This window comes from Pteropus medius, unplaced genomic scaffold (assembly GCF_902729225.1).
Source record: "Pteropus medius unplaced genomic scaffold, Ma_sr-lr_union100, whole genome shotgun sequence".
Classification (NCBI taxonomy): Eukaryota; Metazoa; Chordata; class Mammalia; order Chiroptera; family Pteropodidae; genus Pteropus; species Pteropus medius.
Window position 1 is genome coordinate 3,826,492 of NW_024355206.1, and position 17,459 is coordinate 3,843,950.

The 17,459-nt window shown below is 42.1% G+C and overlaps 1 protein-coding gene across 1 annotated transcript in view; it reads right to left on the minus strand.

Annotated features, from left to right (window-relative positions):
• The window catches only part of IQGAP1 (IQ motif containing GTPase activating protein 1), a 79,407-nt gene that overhangs the window by 6,333 nt on the left and 55,615 nt on the right, over positions 1–17,459 (minus strand). The window contains exons 19-36 of the mRNA XM_039858222.1: positions 17,199–17,369; positions 16,401–16,484; positions 16,234–16,305; positions 16,072–16,141; positions 15,508–15,716; positions 14,650–14,805; positions 14,209–14,372; positions 13,505–13,729; positions 10,021–10,161; positions 9,845–9,929; positions 8,519–8,751; positions 7,812–7,944; positions 6,769–6,871; positions 6,155–6,290; positions 5,679–5,766; positions 3,026–3,238; positions 2,202–2,368; positions 166–288 (exon numbers count right to left, since the gene is read on the minus strand). Of these exons, the coding sequence (XP_039714156.1) occupies positions 166–288; positions 2,202–2,368; positions 3,026–3,238; positions 5,679–5,766; positions 6,155–6,290; positions 6,769–6,871; positions 7,812–7,944; positions 8,519–8,751; positions 9,845–9,929; positions 10,021–10,161; positions 13,505–13,729; positions 14,209–14,372; positions 14,650–14,805; positions 15,508–15,716; positions 16,072–16,141; positions 16,234–16,305; positions 16,401–16,484; positions 17,199–17,369 (2,573 nt within the window). The remainder of the gene's footprint in view (positions 1–165; positions 289–2,201; positions 2,369–3,025; positions 3,239–5,678; positions 5,767–6,154; positions 6,291–6,768; positions 6,872–7,811; positions 7,945–8,518; positions 8,752–9,844; positions 9,930–10,020; positions 10,162–13,504; positions 13,730–14,208; positions 14,373–14,649; positions 14,806–15,507; positions 15,717–16,071; positions 16,142–16,233; positions 16,306–16,400; positions 16,485–17,198; positions 17,370–17,459) is intronic.

Consider the following 17,459-nt stretch of genomic DNA (forward strand, 5'->3'; position numbering starts at 1 on the left):
TGTGTGTGTGTGTGTGTGTGTGTATACATATATACATATATATATATGTATAATATAACAATGACCATCCAGTTAAGAGAAAGAAAGGGAGTAAGATAAAGATGTGATAAATGCAGAAATTAAAAAATCAATGTATAAAAATAAAGTAAAAAAGTAAATACTCACTGATTCGCTTGTAGGTCCTCAATTTCCAGAAGGACTCCTTTTTCATGTAGTCTTGCTGCTGTATATTTAAGAGAAATCTTTTTGCTCTTCTTTCCTTTCATTTCCCTAGGCTTCTTGGAGACCCTGTAAAATGTCATCATGTTACTTTCTATAAATAACTATCTATTTCAAATCTGTTGGCAATTCAAGGATATGAGGTCAGAAAACAAACTTCCCGTACACAAGCATAAGTAACATATCAATTCTCAAATGGCAGATAAATGTTAAGATTGGCCTAGGTAATATCATTGCAAAACAGAGGAAACATTACTAAATTGTTTTAGCCTTCAATTTAAATTATATTTGAGAACCTACCATCAATGTGACAGTGTCTTAATCCTTCTATGTCCCTCTCAGAACCTAACCACCTATGAGTAAGTGTGAGGGATCCTAATGCAAGCCGGGGGAACTGAATTCCAGGGGTGCCACCCTAAGCCCCTCGGCTATGCGGGGCAGAGGGACAGAAACACCTCAGATAAGTCATTTTTAAAAGAGTTTAAGCCGGCATAGCAATTACAGAGGAATGAGGGCGAGGAAAAAGAAACAGATAGTAGGAGTTGTTGGGGATATTCGAATCAAGAAGTGATAAGTAAGCAAAAGAAAAATAGAGATAAATGAGAACCAGGAATTTGGGACTCCCAAGGGAAGGGTCTGGAGAAATGGGCGGAAATACCGGTAGGAGTACAAAAGGGAATAATCTCTATGAAGGCAACTAAAGTATCTATCAAAATTACAACTGTACAAAACTGTTGGCCCAGCAATTCCACTTTTAGAAATTTATCTTAAAAAATATGTGCACCTTTGCAAAATGACATATGTACAAGAGGTTATTTATTGCAGAATTTTTCATAATAAACAACTGGAAACAATATAAATGCCTAATAGCGGAGAACTGATTAAATCGAATATTTCTGTCTACCCAAAGGAATAGTATGCAGTCGTTAAAAAAGGGAGACATTAGCTCTGCCTGCTTAGAAGCAGTGATGACTCTGTGACAATGAGCACACCTAGTGCCTGCATCCTGGTTTCTAAATACTATTCTTCACTAAAAGGAACCAAGACTGTTTGGAGAAATAGCTAATTCCAGTCCCGGAGAGGGAAAAGCGCAAGTTGAAACCATAAATATCTTGTGCCTTAAAGTCAGGAAGTGCTCAAAAAATGATGGGGACATATCAAAAGGGCACAAGAGTCAGCTCTGCAAATTGGATCTAATTCTTAGCCCTTCCCATCAGCCCTGCCTCAGTCCAGGAAGTCTTCTGGGGAGGGAGGGAGGTAGGAAGAGCATGCATGTGCGAGAGCAAGCAGGTAGAAGAGTAAGTGAGCCGGAGAGGTGAAGCTGATGTGACAAAATATGAAAAACGGGTGAATCTAGGTGAAGGGTTATGTGGGTGTTTATTGTTCTATTCATTCAACCTTTCTGAAGTTTGAAAATTCTTCAAATGAAGTTATGAGTAAAAACAAACTAACCCACAGGCTGCTGCAGCCTGCACTGATTGCCTCACTCTCTGGGTTTTCGGTTCCCCTCCCTATAAAATGGGCAGGTTGATGGTTTTTGGCCCGCACCAGGAAGGATGCATCAGACCTTCCTAAGCAGCTAGGAAAAAGTCAGGGGCTGAGACCCTGTCAGCAGGAGGTATAGAGAGATGCTTGGGAACCGAAATGTTTATAATATTCCTTTAGTGATTTTGAGGCACAGCCAGGTTTTGGGGACCACTAGATAATCTCCTTCCATGATTAATTTCCCAGGCCAGAAAGATATTTTGGAACAAGGGATGCTTAGAAATAAGCACTTGTGAGATCCATCACATAGTATTTATTTACATCATACAATGACAAATGGAATTAGGAAATGATGCAAACTATTAGAAGCAAAATAAAGAACAAAATCAATAAAAAGATCCAGTGTGCTTAGAGTAAAAGTTTCCAATGTTACTTCAGTTCCCTCTACTTCTTTTCCCCTAACATGGATTCTTTTAAAAAATTAAATAAATACTCACTTGCCCTTGCTGGCTAAGTTATCCAAGCAGGTTTTGATATAGCTTTTATAGTAATCCACCTGCTCTCCGTAAAAGGTGGCCTTAGAGTTCAGAGCAGCGTATGTTTGCTGCAGTTTCACCAGCTCAGCCTTTCTCCTCTGGCGGTATCTCCGCTGATTCCGAATATCCTGAGACACAATTATTCAAATGAGGAAAATAATGATATCATGTGCTTCTTGAATCATTAACATCAGAACCCAGTAGTGCTTAACTCTGCCTTGCATGACCACACATTCTTAATAGGCAGCAATTCATATTCAATACTTAACAAAGAAATTCAGATCTCATCTATTTTTTGTACCCAATTATATTTTCTAGAGGAAGGGAAACGTGTTACTTTTACAAACTTCCAGTTCTTAGAATCTATTTGTAAAATCTGCTTAAATCTTTTAAATATGTTGTCAGGAGAGGGAGAAAAAGATAAGGATTTGATGATCAATTCAACGTGAATTTATATTTCACAGAAATCATTAAAATCTGGATGAATTCCAAAGAGGCCAAGGACAAATTGAGACGTGGGAAGTTCTCATTAGATTCCCAGTCTTCTCCTCATTAATTTAGGCTATGGAATAAGTTATCAAAAGGCAGGCAATGTCCTCATGTGGGAAGAGTCAGAAATGGTTCTTCAGAAGAAAGGACACTGATCTGCCCGTGAACTGAATGGGTGTCACCATCTGAACAGCTACTGTCTCCTTACAAGCCTCTGTGACAACTTTTTATTTATGTATTTATTTTGAGAGAGCTTTAAACACAGCCAGTCCATCACTGTCCCTCAAATGCAATACCCTGGCAATGTCGTTGATTAGTTCCTGGTATTTGTTCTTTGGGTTCACGGTCCCAAGCTCCGTTAGCTTCTTCAGGCCTGACTGGATCTTTTCCTTCTTCTCCTGCAGAGTGAGGTTGCTGTCTTCCTTTACAAATTTTGACTTTTTCATCTTGTCAGGAGTTTTGGCGTCACGGATAGCACGTCTCTGCATGGCCCTCTGATGTTCTGCTTCCTACAGGTAAGAAAAAGTAGTTCCTGGTAAGTTCACTACACTAATACAAATCTGAATTTATGCAGATCACATGCGCACCCAAACTTACACGGCTCTCCAACTCCGTTCTGGAAACAGAGGGAACAAACTCACTCCTTGACAACTGACAGAGAAACTGCATGAAGCAGAGGCTGGTCTTTTTTCATCTATGAAATTGTCTGGCTTCTGGGGGCTTCTCTCTTGGACTCTCAGGTATGGTTAGGAGATTGGGCTCTAACGACTAAAAAAAAAAAAAACCCTCGTTTTTTTTCCCTATCATATCTTAGGACATAGAAGCCACTTAATTTTTTCTGAAACGCAGCTCGATGAATGTTGTAACCACACCAATGCAACACCAGTACTCAGTAAATTCTTGCCAATTCTTTTGCCCCCATGTCCAGGCTGAATCATGTTCAGGCCTTCCCTCTGCTTCCAAACATGCTGCGAATGTCAATATCTTAAAAAGAGAAAGATCTTCCCTTGATTCTTCTAACTTTCCTAGTCAGCATCCAACGTTTGCCTGGTACGTCCCTGCCTGATATGCAGTCCTCACTTGCTATTGCATTTATCTGGCACTTTCTTCTTTCTTTAACTCCTTGCAAATTGCTTCTGCATGGACTGTTCTCATTACCAATTACCATACAGCCCATGCCGAATCCAGTGCCTTTTCTTAGTAGTCACCTTGCTCATCTTCCCTGCATTTTCTTCTTGCCCTGAGAATGGGTTTGGTAGCTCCAAGTAGCCCAGGGTCATTTCGCTTTCAATACTTCAATGATCAGCTCTGTGCTGATGGATCCTAAATCTGTCACAAAGGCTCCAGTGTCATATTTTGAGCTGTTTGTACCGGGATGTTCACATTTGGAATGACTGTAATTCCTCCCAAACTAGAGCAATTCCCTTTCCCAAACTACCTTTCTTCCCTAATGTCAAGTCTACTCTGTATCATATAATGCAAAGAGCATAAACTTTGGTGTCAGACAGAACGGAATCCAAGTCTGGTTCTGCCATTATAAGCAGATGATCTTGGGCAGGTTATATCACCTCTAAGGGTCATAGTTACATCACCTGTAAAATGAGGATGAAAAGGGACAGTGCAAGGAGTAAATGAAAGAACAGAGGTGAAGCAGCAAACTCGCGGGAGGGTCTCAGGGACGGTGGGTTCCTCCTCCCTTACTTCTAACTTCCTTCTGGGTTAAATGAGTTGCTGTTATCAGTTATGCCTCTCTGCCTCTCTTCTGGCCTCTCATGCACATTTCTTTGGTAATTAATCATAGCTTCTAAAATCTGAAAATTCATTTAAAAGAGTGCTTTGCACACAGTCCACTGTGTAGCCTGAAGGGTTCCCAAATGGACCACAGAGTCCTAGAGGCCTGGGTTTCCCGGGCCTCACTGCTGGCGCTACCGGAGCAGCTCTTTATCTGCTTTATGTGTTAGTCTTCCAAGTTAACTGTCATATAATGAAAAGGATTCCTATGCTCCAAATCTGAAAATGAATGACTTCGCCTACTTTTCTTATTTTATGAAGGTGAAACATGAGTCTTAAACATGAAGAAACCCATCTATCCCTTCCCACTGCCATGCCACCCCCCAACCAACCAGGCCTGCCACTTTATCACATACCTAGATGACTCAACTACCATCTGCTCTGACAGCACTGCTAATTCAATCAGTGTTAAATGGTCCCCAAGGTCACAACAGCTCTCTAGTTGTTATTTCTCCAGTGCCGAATTCCTGTCCAGGTTTTGCGTTCTACATAGTTTGTTCTCATGCTCTACGTCCCACTACTCACCTTCACCCACGTCTTCATTCTAGAGATGCAGGCCTGGTCACATCACGTGGACTCCCCTGCCTGGCCTGCCCCTCGTCTCACATACTATCCATTCTAAGTGTGGCTCGAGTCCCACTTCTTCCTCATGCTTTGCTGCTCACTAGCCTCTTTCTGAACTCTAAGCATTTTTATAGCAAATACTACAGTTAATTTTTAATGGTTTCCTGTTTCCAGTATAACTCTACCACATTTCCCCAACTAGAGTTCTTTGAGTTTATGAGCCACATTTTATACTTTTCTTCTATCTAGCAAGACACTTGACAAAATTCTAACCATGTAATATTCAATAAATTACTAGGCAGACATACTGATTCTGCTTCAGATTAAATTAAAACACACACGCGCATGCACACACACACACACACACACACACACTCCATGGAAGTGCCAGCAAGCTTTGTGCCCTAGAACATCTGCCTCTAGATTTAGGAACCAACAACTTTCTCAACAAGCCCTAAAGCACCACACCCTCCAGTCCACCCCCGGGTTTTACCACCCTGTCACCTATGTCCCACCTCCTCGATCCTGGCATGCATTTGTTACAGAAGCACATAGGTACCTTAGTATGATATATGTTGAACCCCTAAATTTTACCTGTTCACTGGTGGCTGGTGTTTCTAGGATTTCAGTCAAGGTCTCTCCCGGCTGGAACCGGATGACATCTACAATTAAACGTTTTGTGCTGAAAGAAAATGGAAGAAGCACTTATATGACCAGGTGTTCTACTTCCTCTCAAATGGACCTATTGAACGATGGCACAAGCATCACCTCCCAGAGGTCTCACTGGGCGGTTGCTAACACCAGCCGCTCATGGTCCCAGACCTAGTTATGCAACCATAACTGAGTGGGTACCAAGGTTAGGATTTTTGAGATGTAAATTTCACTTTAGCATCTTATTAGCAAATAAGGGAGATAAGTCCTGTGCCAACTATAATATATTAGGTGACCGGAATTATGACAGACTTATAAGGCCAAGATGATTATTTCAATATGAACAAGCAGACTTGTTCACCGAGGCCAAGGGATCACTGGATTACATTTACTTCATTCTTCACACTTTCAATACTCACTTAAGTAAGATGGTCCGAGCATCCATTTCTGCATTCTCATCCCCAGGCACATCAAACTTGTTGGTCAGTGTGAGAGACACTTCTGTCTTAGCCAGCGCCTCCTTATTTGGGTCATTTAAATTGCCAGCGCTTTCTCCTGAAGTTTTGGGAGGATAGAAAGAATCAGTATAATAAAGAAAAGAGATATTAACACAAGTAAAAGATAATGCAAGTCTAAGGCGATACTTGAAAAATAAGCCAAGATGTACACCGTGGCCAGGACACCTCTTACTGAGAAATAAAAGAAAATATATGCCAAGTGATAAAGGCTAAGGATCCATAATAAAATAAATGTTCAACAAATCATTTCAACACTAATATTGCCATTCTTTCTCAAAATATTCTGTTCATTTCCTTTACAGGACTTATAAATTCAAATTATATGATTATGTGTATATAGACATTTAAAATGCTCTCTTCCACTGGAATTCAGCTCCTCAGCCAGGGATCACATCGGTTTTCTTCCTCAAGGTATATTCAGAACTTGAACGGTGCAGAAACAAAGGAAGTGACAATTACAACACTCCTCTGTCATACCCGCCTCTCAGCACTGGGCATTTAAGTCAGGACATTACCTATCAGGGACTCAATGGTGGGCACCTCGCCAAGGTCGTCCAGCAGCTCGTGGATTGGATCATTGTGCTCCGGAGCAATGGCGTCCTGGTGATCTAACAGGAGCTGCGGGTGAACACTCGGGGATCAATTCCACTCATACACTCAGCCCATTAGCCCAATCCCCGCCCAGGAAGCCAAATAGCACAAAAGGCGTTAGATAACAAAGCCACATTCAAAGCTCTAACAAGCCAATTCTCAGCAAACCCACCCAATAAATAATATCTAAAGCATCACACTTGGCCTCTGTTGAATGACTTGTTATGATGCATTAAGAGAAAACACAGGTACTCGCTCAACCCCATGGATATAAGAGCACACCCTACATGACAAAGAACACTGAAGCCCAGCGACTTCAGTACCCAAAGCCATCGATGTGCCCTCTGACCAATTCAAATAACTCGCTGCCATAGTTTTACTTACTCAATATTCCCAGTCCACAGTACCTTTCTATTTAGAGAAAAGTACACCCGATCAATGCTGTCATTTTCTCAAGGGCACTCCAGCAAAGCTTGAAGATGCCGTTATCCAAGAAATGACAATGCCTGAAATTTCATTTACATTTTATACGATTCCTCATTTCCTATTCTCTATGCCCCCAAAAAGGAAAGGAAAAGAAGCATCCAAGGGAAAATCACTCACTCTAAGGCAACACAGAAGAAAAAGTCAGTATTCTATTCATGTTAGAAAAAGGACACAGAGTAAAAAGTAAAATCCAGGGTAAAAAGGAGGAACAATAAAAACAGTATTTTATCAAGTCCCTAGATCAGTGCTTGCAATGGAGGTTCCATGGCCCACCGTGGAGATTCTGGTTCGGTGGGCCTCTGGGTCTCTTTGAGAAACCTAACAGTAGATATTGTTAGGAATAATAAACAACAAGCCAGATGTGATGTCAGTAAGATCAAAGGAAGATGAGCTATCTGGCTTCTGGGAATGGTAAAGCAGCAGCAAAACAGACAATTAAGGACAGAGCAATGAAATTCAGTAATTAAAGAAAAACACATACCGTGTGAGTGTTGATGATTTCACCAATGGAAATGTAGATCACTGGTTTGGTGAGGGTCACTAGGTCAGAGTACTCATCCACATTGAATTTATCCTGAAGCTCTGGGACATCACAAGCAGTTTGGAAAAACCGTCTGAAAACAATCACAAGAGCCAGACCCCAAGAAGTGACATACGTGTGAGAAGTTAGGGAGAGGACATCCCACAAATCTCTGAGGCAACACGTTCAAATAGAAGCCAGTCCAGACAGTTAATTCTAGAGCGAGTGCTGCGTGTTTGCTGTGTTTGACAGCCTTGGCTCGTTAGTTCTAGTAACTTCTCTCTCCATCTCGTTTTAGCTCTACCCATGAGAACCACTCAACCAAACACCTGTGTCATTAGGAGAACCAACTCGATCTCCAAGACAATGCCCCGAACTCACAACTATATGTTTAAATGACAAAAATTAAAAGCACTCTCCAATTCTTCTCTGGTTATAAAGTAACAGGTACCTAATGGAGAATCACTGTTTTTATTATTTCACAGGAATACATTTTAATAGCTCAAAAATCCTCTTCACTGCCTCCTGAAGCTCTGATCACATCAAACATGCATACTAAAACATGGCAGCCCAGGGAAAGCTAGGTATGGCTGTTAGTTCTGTCTTGAACCTGAGATAGAAACACGCCCACGGAATCGTTCCAGTGCCTTGTCTCTCTTTCCCCTTACCTGAATTTCTGGTAGGACTGGGAAAGATACTCATTAATGATGCTTAAGTGAGCATTATCTCCCAGAAACATCTTATTGGAAGCTGCATGTTGGAGCATCTTTGCAATGGAGCCAAGATTTCGGCGCTGGTCTGTGGTAAGCTGGCCTCCTGCCGACAGGTCAATGATGTCAAAGGCATCAGGAGCGACAATGGCTGGATTCATGTATCGATAGTAAAGCAAGTTGCCAATGATCTGGGAATAGATGAAAAAGAAAGGTGAGTGTTAAAAGCCACTCCACCAAGTAAGCTGCAAATGACTCTGCTAGCAAAGAAAACCAGAAAATGCAGTCCTGTGAGGAAAAAATAAACACTATACATACAGACACGCATGCACGCATGCACACAAGCTTTCTCTGAAGGCTTGACCCTAAAATGACCAGACATCCCTTTGTTGGATGCAGAAAAAAAGAAAATGAGAACAGAACTGAAAATCATTACAATGAAAGAACAGATTCAGAAGGTTAAAATGATAAACTTAAAGTCTGTTATTGAGCATTTTAGGGCATCCTTTGTTCACATATCATGGCAGCAAATAAGGCTGCTGTCATCCATGTGTACTTTTCACTTTCATGTAGGTGGGCTTTCATTCTAAGAAACTAGTGAATGTAGTTAAAATAAATATTTAAACATGACCTAATTAGCATGGTATAATCTGTCCAACCCCCATCGTTCTCATGCTGCAGGCTTCAAAGGTAGACAAGTTCATGCCTCTGAAATTAAAAGTCACTCAACACACATCTCTTCCACAGAAGAATTCAAGGACAGTCACAGCATTTCCCCTAGAGTGTCATTCAGAAAAAAATAAAATTAATTCACCTGAACAGAAAGTCTAGAATCGAAGCCTCACTGTAGGAAAGCAGAGAACTAGGAGAGAGAAGAAAAAGGCGTTCAGATTAAAAAAAAAAAAAGAAGGAGCATAGCCGAGTAAGAGAGTTACCAGCAACAAACAGCCTTATAGCAGAAACAATTGTGCTTGCTCCCAGTCGCCTGGCCACCAGCAGAGGGAGCAATTCTCCAGCAAAAAGACAGGACTCAGAAATTTATCTCAAGAGAGGAAAAATCCACCTCTGGTTGTTTGATATCTGTATGCCATTCAAACTCTATAAGAACTAAGGGAGGTGTCATTTACCATTTACAATGACTTTCACAAGCTCACAGTCAAAGGCGAGCTACTGCCAGAATCTATGCTTAGGAACTTATTAAAGTCCACGGTCAGGCCTAGTTTCCTTACTTTTTCCTCAAAGAGCTACTGGAAGGGCAAGAGTGTGCCAGCGTCCGATTCTCACCTTCAGCAGCTCATCCTCACCAGCATCAGGGAACTTCTCGTGCAGCGAGTCCTTCAGCACTTTGGCAATGAAGCGCATCCCGTAGCTGTGAGACGGACAGAACTCGTGAGAAGGGTCGTGGTGCAGAAGGACTCTAATGCTGGGCTCTTTTTGGGGTCACAACTGAGAGCACTCACGGGATTTTGTCCACTGAGCTGATGATGGCGGAGAGGAACTTGTCTGTCACGGCCCGCATGTTCCTGATGGAGTTGTCCAGACGTGTCTTGACCTCTTCATGAGCTAGAGCCTGCTCAGGAGTCACGTCATAGGGCAGTTTGCTGGGAAAGCAGAAATCACCCCCGACTCTGTTAGGCCAACAGCCAGGGACCGCCTGAGGCAGAACTATGTCCTTCATAAACAGAAAGACCCAGAGAGATCAGACAACTTGCTCACTTTCAGGAAGCTGGTCAACGGTGGGGTGAATTAGAACTCAGGTTTTTAACTAGAAATTGCATGCCCTGAATTATGTGCCAGGCACTATGATAGGCACTTGGGATCAGAGGTATATGAGACATGACAGCTTCTCAAGTCTCATACTGTCTGATGGGAGAGCCACACATTTAAACAGGTATTTATTTATAAACATAGTGTGCTATAAATAACAAGTTGACAAGTGCTACAGGGCCACAGAGAAGGGTCTTCTACTTGGACTGGAGGAATCAAGAAAGGCTTCAAGAAGGGAGGGACATCTGAACTCAGGAAAAAGAGAGAAGTAGGGTCTTCAAGGAAGGAAGATCAAATGCAAAGGAAGGGAAGGAGGAGAAATAAGGGTGAAAAAGTAAACAAGGGCTGGGTCATGGAGGGCCTTGTAGATAAGGCTATGAAGTCTGGACATCCCTAGAAGCCAGGGAAAGCCTTTAAAAGACAGATCCAAATTTTGAGGAAAATTGCTCTAGTCCACCATGAGGAACAAATTAAAAATGGACAGTCACGAATGAAAGAGAGCAGTGCCACAGCAGGATCAAGAAGTGATGAGGGCCTGAACAGACAGATCTGACAGCTGTTAGATCAACAGGACTTGGTGATCCTCTGGGTATTGGGGGAGGTGACAGTTACATATAGGAATTGAAGCCAGATGAGCTGACAAGATCATTCAAAGAGAGGGCACTGAATCAGAAGAAAGTGGCAAGATAGCAGACTGCTACAACACGGCCTCAGTTCCATCAGGAAGCGAGGAGGATAGGAGGGAGTGGAAAGTCAAAGGTGAAAGGCAGGGTCAGGTCCTGGTACTTTCAGTGAGGTCAAAAGGTAGTAAGGATTATCTTGAATTATCAATGTGGCCCAAATCCAATTACAATTGTCCTAATAAGAGCAAAGCAGAAAGAGATCTGGTATACACAGAATAGGAGGTAGAGACTGGAGTGATAAGGCCACAGGTCACAGAATGCCACAGCCACCAGAAGCAGGAAGAGGCAAGGAACAATTTTCCACTAGAGCCTCTAAGAGGGAGCACCACCAGGCTGACACCTTGGTTTTAGTCCACTGATCGTGGATTTCTGGTCTCTAAAAACTGTAAGAGAATCAACGTCTGCTGTTTTAAGCCACTAAGTCAGTGGTAATTTGTCACAGGAGCAACAGAAAACTAATAAAAGCAGATAGGGTACAACTCCATTTGTCACATGTAGCTGAATTACAAACACAGATATACTACAAACACAAGAATTCGGCCAAAATCAACAAAAGCATTCTATGAGAAACACCTGGCTCTATGGCATTTACAGTAAAAAGTAGTTTATTTTATTATTTTTAAGTTATGTGCTATACATTTTTTAGATTAGTCAAATTTGTAACTATGTGTATGTGACATTTTTTTAAAGTAGCACATGAGTAAAGGAAATGAAAGTGCTAACTAAACACAACATCTGTAGTCAGAGAACAGAATATTACATTTCTAAGATTTAGAGGTAAACTTGCCCAAGAAGTGATAAGGTCCAGTTGGCTATGTGTTTGGTGGCTGAAGCACAAAGATATGTGAGGCTTACAGGCAGGACGGGTTCCCCTCATACATCACACCTTCTAGTTATTGGTATCGAAAAAGTGTTAAAATTTATTTCCATTTTATGAAAAACAAAATAAGATACCAGTTTCTGATAGGCACCTAGAAGAAAAAATTCCTGAAATGCCTGGTGGAATTTGATCTAAGACTGACTGACTCATGGACCATCAGAGGAAATATGCTGGTACCCTGGAGCCAGTGTCCACAGGGCTGTCATCTAGGGACGCCTGGTCTGCAGACAAAACTTCCCAGTCAGTCAAGTACTGCAGCTGGCTGACCACATTCCGGGATCTGGGCCTTAGGTGTGCAGTTCAAGATAAAAATGGGTATGCCACCACAGCAGCAATGATCGAGTCCTGGTGACAGACTTACACATCACTAAGAACCAAGTAAGAGGCCACAAAATTCCTGACAGGGGATAAGCCCTTTCTAGGAGGACAACGCAGACCAGAACACTCTGTTCTCTACCCGGGGCACACCTTCCCTTTGCCCGATGTCCGGCAGAATGATGCAGAATGATGGACAGCACCGCCATTCAAAATGTGGACCAGTGCCAGCCTACCAACCAGTCTAAGACAGTATGAGGAGCTTGAGCGAGAATGTAATCAACACACTGCTTCCTTCACTGAGAAAATCTTGCCGTGAAAAAAATGTCAGTTGAACTAAACGGTGTGCTCAAGGGCTGTGGACAATTTTGTTATTGGTCCACAGATCACGCTGAGTAGTGGGCATGGACAGCTACTCTGAGCTTCCCACACGATCTGACTCTACTCCAGAACAAAAAGAAGCAAACCACCACGGACTAAGCTGCTCACACATCCCCCTCAGCCTCCCATCCTCACTCAAGCCGGATAAAACCAGAAACATGCTGGCTCTCTGGCCTGTATTTTCCCAACATTACCTATGTTGTATTAACACACTTTTGCTTTACATGTGTCAGTGCTGGTGGTTAGACAACGGCCCGGCACAGAAGCCCCCACATAACGTTAATTTAGTGATTCCAACTGTCAGCATCCCAGGGCTGCTTGTCTTTCACCCACATCATCCTCTCTTTCCTTAGTGAGACAATGATCACACTCAGATCTGTAAGTCTTTCCAGCCAAAGGCATCCTTAGTAATGCCTACCTCCTTTCAGGTCCTAGACTCTCCCAAATTCAGCTCCATCTTCTACTTTAGGTCTGAGCTAAGTGACATTTCATCTCCTCAGAGAGGCTCTTTCTCACCACTACCTAAGGCAGCTACCTCCTATATTCTCCATTACCGTTCCCTACACGAAGCTTCCAAAAACTGTCCTCAATTTGTAATTATGTTTTCATTTTTTATGTACCTGTTTGTTGTCAAACAAACCTAATAAACAGAGAGCAGGGAGCAGGTCTGTTTTATTCATCGTTGTATGTTTCATTTATGATTGTATAACTGTATGTGTATCTAACACAGTGCCTGGCACATACTAAGTACTTGGTAAATATTTGCTAAATAAGTGAACATATTATCACATCAACAATTTACAGGAGAGGTTTCTAAGGGAAAACGATTAGAATAATTATTAGTTTGTAAATCAAAGGTTAACTGCTTTTAAAAAAGAGAGAAGAATGTGACAAAAAAAGAGGTTGTGGTGACCGTACCTTGCTTCTCCTGTCTGAGACTCCATCTGATTAACCCACGACTTGTAAATATCCACGGGGTCAGTTTTGATGTTGAGAGACTTGTCATCCATAATCTCCTTCACGACTGGGGCCAGGATCTGTCTCAGGGCATTCTGGCCTCTGGCACCACGGTTGAAACTCACAACCATCTTAATAACTGTAGGATTTCCCGTCACAATCTCCTGAATCTGGTCTACTTTTGACCTATAAAACATCAGATACAAACTCAATTTAAATTAATCACAGAATCTCTGCGCTTAAAGATCCTTCCTACTTAATGATCCCATCTCCTGGAAACAGAAATAGGTGGAAGGAAAGGGGTCTCTGCTCTTTCTCTAGAAACACATCCCAACTCTCATCTGAACATGGCGTCTTTCTGCTGCCATAGACTCAATCATGGGAGCATCATCAGGTCCTTCATTAGATAAAAATGTGGAATCTTAATGTTTGGATCAGCTTCTTAAAAAATATATTTTAACATAGAAATGTTCCTAAAATTAATTCTTATTCCATCACCTCCCCAGAAGCAGCAACACTTTATATTTATTAGTCATTTAGCAAGTGGATGCTTCTCTCGAGTATTTTACACAAATCACACTGTTAGCTGAGATCAAGAAAAGGTACAGGCAGCCTGACTCTCCAGCCCCAAGCCTCTGAGGCCCTGCCCTCAGAAGCCTTCGTACTTGATTTCCTCCTGTAGGGCGGTCTTAAAGAGCCGCAGGAGCAGGTATTCCTCTCGCTGGTTGGATGCATAGTTGTAGAGGGTGAAGATCACAGAGTCCATGAACTTGGTGGACTTGTTCTGGGGCATCTGGAAAATCAGCTTGGCCAGATAGGTGGGGTTGGTCTGAAATAAAACCAACGGGTAAGTAATTTCAAGATAATAAATATAAAGGCTGCCAAAAATATTTAAAGTTTTTAAAAAAAAAAAAAAACTTGAAAGATTAGAATGTATGTAGTAAAGAAATACAGACAATGTAAAGAAAGAAAGAAAATTAAGACAGCCCGCTTTGCTCACCCCTCAGTGAAAATCAGAAATACTTCCACAGAGATCTATGGATAAGGTTTTCTTATGGAAAGTAAATTAGCTAAATTTTACAACACCAATTCCAGGAGCCACTCACCTGCAATAAATAAAACAAGTGTTGATAAGCTTCCAGTTTCTCTCTCTTCTCCTTGCTCAAAGCTTTGAGACCTCCTTTCTGTTTGTTTAGCATCATCATGTCGGACAACTGTTCCTTATTTTTTTTGGTAAGTTTTTTACTGTGGGAAACTACATCCTGTAAACAAAACCAACACATAAATCAAAAAGCTTTCAAAGATGAAACTCCAGGCACTATGGAAAGGTCTTTTAGCACCTAAAAATGTGCACGAAGGTTTATCGCACTGGCAGCCCCCACTAAATGTTAAAATCACTGCTTTGCATCCTGGTTTCAGAATACCAACCAAATGCATTCCTACTCCCAGCTTCCTATAAAGAACCTGAACTGGATAAATGTCCACTGACTCAGGAAACAAACTCAGGAAGCAATCTATCTGAAAAACCAAGTCTTAAATACAATAAAAGCTCATATACGTTGACACATTAACTGCAATGTTATTTGTAATAATAAAAACTTGTCAAATAGTTTAGGGAGAAAAAAAGAGGTAAACCATAATGTATCTTCTAATAAATTATATGCTGCCATTAAAAATAATATTTATGACTGTATACCATATGAAAAGCATCTTATCCTCTAATATTGAGTAAAAACAGCATGCAATATGATTGTGGGGTGGTAGAATTATGGGATAGTTTTTAACCTTTGTCCATTGAAAATGTTGCTATTACAGTATTTCATTTCTTATATAACTTTTTTAAAATTTACAACATAAACTGAGAAGATAGCCAACATGCACCGTCCCCCGGAGTCCGCAAGGGCGAGGGAGGGAACGGAAGCAGGAAGAAGGGCCCCAAGGCCCCATCTGGCACTGCACCATACCTGCAGCGTGATTTTATTTTTGACTAGCAGCCCGATTTTGATATCCATGAGATTGAGGTCATTCTCCAGCTGTTGGTTGGAACGAATGAGGGTGATGACCTCTTCCCGCATCTTCATAAGATCCAACTCCTCCTGAAAATCTTGGTCACTCTGGTCGAGCAGGTGGACAAATTTCCGGACCACAACCATCGGCGGATCCTCAGCATTGACTGACAGAAGGAAAGCATGTGTCAGACAAAGAACGGAGTTACCGAGAAAAGTTCTAAGTCTCAGGAAATGTTAGCACTGTCTTGAAGAAACAGCTCTATTCACACAGATATTTACTTTTGAGATGCACAAAGACGACCACCAGATGTAGTCTTCGTGGTCATGCTATTGCTATGCTGTGACAAAGGTTAACACGGAAGCAACAAGACGCATGGCCACAGGCTAGCAAAGGGGCTTAAATCACAAGCAGCACTACCCTACCCCACAAGCCTTGCCTGCAGGAAAGAAAAGAGATCCGTGGAGAACACCCAGAACCTGATGGCCTCAACTCCTCTCTGCTGAGCCACAGTTACTCACTGAGAGTCTTGTAGTCATCACGAGCTTTGTTTGCCCGAATAAAAGCCTGGATTTTGATAATGTCGTTTATCTAAGAAACAAAGAAGAAATTCCTTTGGTCATCTGTCCACCAAAAATACAGCAAAGCCGATTCTCCTGGCCCCTGTCACCAAGGGCACTTACGTGGTCTCGGAAATACTGCAGGCGATCTCTATAGCGCTTTCTGGCTTGATGCATCCTTGCCAGGGACTGAATCTATGGGAAAAGAACCGGGGAAATTACAAAAGTCCTTCATCTCAACACATGGCATACTTCTACCCCCAACTGAGACCTTGCCCAAGCCACCATACCTTTACCACCTCGTCTTTATGGGAGTGCAGGTACGCTAAACGGTCTTGATACGCCTTTTTCTGCTTGTATCCTCTCCACTGCGACTGAAACCATCGAATATTACAGTTGACACATTATTTCCCAAGGGTCAGAGAAAGTTAAAAAAATCTCCTCTTGGTATATTATCCAAGCGTAATTCATGACAAATCTTTAAAAAGGACCACGTCCACGAGAGACAGACGGGAGTATGGGCAGGGGCTGCGCCGCCACCAGGAGAGCACACTGGCTAACTTCCACCTCCCTGCCGCTGGCACAGCACTTCACACCTTTTAAAGTGCCTCTCCACACAGATTCTCTTACTAGCTCCTCACAACAAGTCAGGTGAGAAAGTAAAGATAAATATTAGCATCCTCATTTCCAGATGAAGAAACAAACTTAGACAAATTCAGCACCAACTGGCGGTGGTGGAGCCATAACTGCTAACTCAGAATTCTTCCTGTGATAGTGTGCTACTCTGTCACTGAAGCAAAATCACAGCTGTTTCCCTCAATATTCAAATCTGACACAGAGCATCAGTCCTAGAAGTCAGTGAAGTGCCCAAGGGGAACTGCCACTAGGCTGACAACTCATCACTAAGCAGTATATGAAGCCACTGATAACAATGATAGTAAAAGGGAAGTACTTGTCAAAAGGAGGATGAGACTAAATGGTCAGAAAGAAGAAACACGCTCAGGCATTCGAGCAATCGTAAGAGCTGACTGTGTGTTAGTCCTGCTCCAGATGACCACCTGCCATCTGTGTAACAGGCTCTGAAATACCTGAATGCAGGTGATGGCAGGGATTTGTTTCTTCAGGAAATTCATCCTGGACCGGAATTCCTGTCGGACTAAGTATCCACGGCAGCAAGCCTGCAGCTTGGTGATCAAGCCTTCATTGGCCAGCCAAAGCTGTTCTCGGTTATATGCAGCAGTCACTCCAGAAATGGAACTCTATAAAAGCACGTGGTCACAGTGGAAGACATAGGTGAGAAGGGACACAAATTTTAACATGGTATCATCTGCAACGCACGAACTAATTCA